Genomic DNA, 5056 nt, shown 5'->3' on the forward strand with positions numbered 1-5056 from the left:
CGACTCCGCCTCCTCATCCTCCACCGTGTCCTCGGCCTCCACTGCACGTACAAATCTCAGTGTCCCTTCATCGTACCATGTGTGTAGGACACGGTGGTTTCAAGCTGTTCTTCACATGGCTTGCCTTGGCGAACGGAGTCACACAGAGGAGAAACTGCTAAAATTCATAGGTCAAGAAATCGGAGTATGGCTTACTTCACAAAATCTGGAAATGGGAACCATGGTGACTGACAACGGGAAGAACATTGTGTCCGCGCTGCGACAAGGAAATGTGAAACATGCGCCCTGCATAGCACACGTGTTGAATCTGGTTGTCAAGCACTTCCTGAAGTCTTCATCCTATTTGCAAGACTTCCTAACAATGGGAAGGAAACTTTGTATACACTTCAGCCACTCGTACACCGCAAAGCACACCCTCCTTGAGCTGCAGCGTCAGAAAGGTATCCCACAATATAATCTAGTCTTATTTGTGACGTTGCCACACGTTGGAATTCCACCCTCCATATGTTGGACAGACTGTACGAACAAAGAAAAGCCATCACCGATTTCTTGATGATCCAAGCAGATGGGAGTACTCCCCTGTGTAACTTCAATGTGAACCAGTGGCAGCTCATAAGTGACACCTGCCGTTTGCTGTGGCCCTTTGAGGAAGCCACATTATTTGTAAGTCGCCTTGATTACGGGGTGAACAACGTAATTCCTCTCCTACATTGCCTACAACAAATGATTGAAACGATGGCTGGTCACGGCATCCTACATTGCCTACAACATATGATTGAAATGATGGCTGGTCACGGCAATAGAGACGTCGCGCTTACATCTCACGGCTACATGATCCCTGTGGGGGCTGAACTGGAGGAGGAGGATGATGAGGGGCAGAGCAGAGCACAGTTTAGGTTTGATGATATGAGCGGGGTTTCTAGTAATCGGACAGGAGAAAGAGGAGCATGATCAGCTAGAGGAGCTAGAGGGTTATGAGGAAGGCAAAACAAGAGGACCCAGACACACCGTGGCATTACGCAGTGGAGATGGAGGCAGGGAGTCCCTGTGAGTCACTGGCGCAAATTGCACGATGGCATAATTCATCAGCGGGATGACTTCTGGCTCTCCACCTTATTGGACCCTCGCTACCGTCACAGAATGGGGGCCTTTTTTACACCCACTGAGAGGGAGGACAAACTGACAGACTGACAGAGAGATCCTATGTGGTCAGTTGGCCGATGCCTATCGGCGACATGGTCCATCCACTCGCAGGTCTGACTCGGGGGGCCCTCTGCGCTCACCTTCCACTGCCATGGCTGCTGGGGAGGGGAGGGATGGCAGGAGCAGAACCAGCTCCATTATCAACAGCCTAAGTCTACAGTCGCTGATGAGTAGCTTTCTTCACCCGCATAGTGAAGCAACTCATCAGCAGCAGGTAGACAGGGAGCAGGACCTGAACCAGCAGGTGGTGGCATACCTTGACATGGCCATGCCAACAAACTTTGAAGATCGGCTGGACTTCTGAGCAGTCAAACTTGATTTATGGCTGCAACTAGCAGAGTTTGCCCTGGAAAAGCTGTCCTGCCCGTCCAGTAGTGTGCCATCAGAGTGGGTGTTTAGTGTGGCCGGGGCCATAGTCACCCCAAGGCGAACTTGTCTGTCCACGAAAAATGTGGAGAGACTGACTTTTGTCAAGATGAATCAGGCATGGATCAGCCAGGATTTCCACCCACCAATGCCAGATGTCTCAGAGTAGATTGACCATGCTTCTACACCAACACTTCACAATTGTGGTTATGAAACCCTCTTGGGTTATATATTAGGGTTATGAAACCCTCTTGGGTACTGCGAATGCCTGCTCCTGACTGATCCTGTGTCTTTCAGGAACTACTTGCCTCACTGATGCTTCTGGCCTTAGGCCTTTAATTTTTGGATGTTTAGCAGTAGCTAAATACATGCTTAATGCAAATTTCAACAATGATCTTTAAATGTAAGGGGTTATGAAACCCTCTTGGGTACTGTGAATGCCTGCTCCTGACTTATCCTGTGTCTTTCAGGAACTACTTGCCTCACTGATGCTTCTGGCCTTGGGCCTTTAATTTTTGGATGTTTAGCAGTAGCTAAATACATGCTTAATGCAAATTTCAACATTGATCTTTAAATGTAAGGGGTTATAAAACCTTCTTGGGTACTGCGAATGCCTGCTCCTGACTGATCCTGTGTCTTTAAGAAACTCCTTGCCTCACTGATGCTTCTGGCCTTGGGCCTTTAATTTTTGGATGTTTAGCAGTAGCTACATACATGCTTAATTGAAATTTCAAAATTGATTGTGCAATGTAAGGGGTTCTGCTGATGTGTGCTACTGACTGTGTGTTTCAGGAACTACTTGGCTTATTGATGTTTCTGGGCTTGGGCATTACATTTTTGGATGTTTAGCACGAGCTAAATACATGCTTAATAGAAATTTCAACATTGATCTTTCAATGTAAGGGGTTATGAAACCCTCTTAGGTACTTCCGATGCCTGCTCCTGACTGCTCCTGTGTCTTTCAACATTCACCTTTTACTTTTAGGGGCTGTGAACCCCTCTTGTGTACCCATGCTGCTTCCTGCTCCACTCTTTCAGCCCTTTGGTCCTGTGACAGTGTTCGACTCCACCTCCTCATCCTCCACCATGTCCTCAGCCTCCACTGCCTGGACAAATCTCAGTGGCCCTTCAGCATACCATGTGTACAGGGCATGGCGGTGTCATGCTGTTCATCACATGGTTTGCCTTGGCCAAAAGTGTTGGAAACAATGGCTGGTCAGGGCAATGGAGACATTGCGCCTACATCTCACAGCCACATGAGCCCTGTGGGGGCTTGTTAGATTTGACCCTTTGTACCCACACGCCGGGGTCCGGGACACTAAGACTTGGGAGTTGAAAGTTCAATTTCAAAATCATTAATTTAAATGTCAAAATCTTAAATTTAAATAAAAAAAATCATACATTTCAATGGTCTCCTCATGCTTCAGCCAACTCATGGCTGTGTCATTCAGGCAATATATGGTTTACTGATACTGCCGCTGGGCCTGGGTCTGGGACTGAACATTTTGTTATGGTAACACTAGCTATCCAAAATCTTCATTTTAAATTTCAAAAATTGTTGTGTTTTTGGGGGGGATTGTGAAGCCCTGGTCTCCTCATGCTTCAGCCAACTCCAGGGTGTGTCATTCAGGCAATATATGGTTTACTGATACTGCTGCTGGGCCTGGGTCTGGAAATAAAAATTTTGTTATGGTATGTAGCACTAGCTATCCAAAATCTTCATTTTAAATTTCTTGTGTTTTTATCTTTAGTGGGCATTTTGTATGTTAGCTGTAACAAAGGACGGATCTCCGTTCGAAACATGTCCAATATTTCTCCACCACCTATTTGATGTATTGATTTTATATTTAATAAACCGGAATTGCAAGACTCTGCTGGATCACTTGCATTTTCTTCATTCACGTTGCGCACCTGGTCCAGGCGGATCCGCGCAGAGTGCTGGGGGAAGTGAGCTGACTCTCACTTGTGTATACCACACAGCATGTCACCTGAAGTAATAAAAAAGAGGGCCAAGGTGGAGACCTAACCCACGGGTAACTGGTAGCAGTGGGGGTACATGGGCCCCGATAATTATATGTGTTTGTTTTGTTTCCTCCAGTCTGTCCCTGGACAGACAACCCCTTCTAAATAAAAATAAAAAAGTTATAATGAGCTTCGGGTGATTATTAATTAAATAAAAATTCTGACACTTTTTTTTTTTTAAATTCTCTTCTAGGATTTTCTCACATTTTCTATTTTAACTAGAGGATGACAAACCAGTCTATAACTTCTGAAATTGTGCTGGTGGGTTTCCCGAGTCTCCCGGTCAGGTTCTACCTTCCTGTATCCCTCATAATGTTTTTGGTCTACATCTCCTCCCTATCTGCCAATGGCACAGTGATCCTGTTGATCATTCTAAAGGAAAGCCTACATAAGCCGATGTACATGGCCATCGCCAATCTGGCAGCTTCCGATCTTCTGTTTGATACAATCACATTGCCTAAAATTATTGCTACGTATTGGTTTGAGGACGGGACAATGCCCTTCTCTGCCTGTCTCTTCCAAGTCTTCTGGGTCCATTTTCTGGGGACTCTCGATGCATTCATACTCATGGTGATGGCCATGGACCGTTATATCGCCATTTCTAGGCCTCTTCATTACTCCACCATAATCTCCAACAAACAGATGGTGGTAGCCTGTACTTTATGTCTTTTTGTATCATCCATTGCAGGTTTAATAGTTATTTTTATGCTTCTTACTCTTGAATTTACTTGTGGTCGGACAAGAATCAATAGCTGTTTTTGTTCCAGCAACAGCATCTATGGTTTGGCTTGTGGAGATGTCACTTTCGTCAGACGGGTGGTTTTGGGCACAGCTATGGTAGTCCTACTCCTACCTTTAAGTTTCATTGTGTTCTCCTACACTGCTATAATATGGATCTTGCATTCCTTGACCCTCTTGAAAAATGGTCAAAAGGCGTTTTATACCTGCACCACCCATCTCTTAGTCATTGCTATATACTACATCCCTAGACTTTTTGTTTATATAACAAACCAAACTAAATTAATCCTTAATGCCGATGTCAATGTTTTGATCCTTTGCCTGTATACGTTCTTACCCCACGTGGCCAACCCTATAATATATTGTCTATGGACCAAGGAAATAGGGCAGATAATCAAAACAATCCTTAAGAGGCGCACACAACCCAAAATTACTTAAAAGTGTTGGCCAGTTATGTAAAACGTATCGCTATGCATAGCATAGGGGATAAGTGTCTGATCGCGAAAGGTCTGACTGCTGGGGTCCCTGCACTTTAGAACAAGGCCTGTCTCTTACCTCAGAGTGGTCTTAGCAGTGACAACACGCTCCAACAATCCCCGGCTGAGGCGGAACATAACTGTGGCCGGTGATTGATGGAGTGGGCTGTCACTACAGAGACTGGTTTGTCTTGAAAGGTGGGGGTGGAAGCACTCAGAGGTAAGAGATCGGCCCTGTTCTGAAATCACAG

The 5056-nt window shown here is 45.5% G+C and overlaps 1 protein-coding gene across 1 annotated transcript; it reads left to right on the top strand.

Annotated features, from left to right (window-relative positions):
* The first annotated feature begins 3816 nt into the window (after positions 1 to 3816).
* Positions 3817 to 4767, top strand: LOC130356628 (olfactory receptor 2AP1-like). The gene has a single exon (XM_056558400.1). The coding sequence runs from the start codon at positions 3817 to 3819 to the stop codon at positions 4765 to 4767; it is 951 nt and encodes a 316-aa protein (XP_056414375.1).
* Positions 4768 to 5056: the final 289 nt, after the last annotated feature.

This window comes from Hyla sarda, chromosome 2 (genome assembly GCF_029499605.1).
Source record: "Hyla sarda isolate aHylSar1 chromosome 2, aHylSar1.hap1, whole genome shotgun sequence".
NCBI classification, from domain to species: Eukaryota; Metazoa; Chordata; class Amphibia; order Anura; family Hylidae; genus Hyla; species Hyla sarda.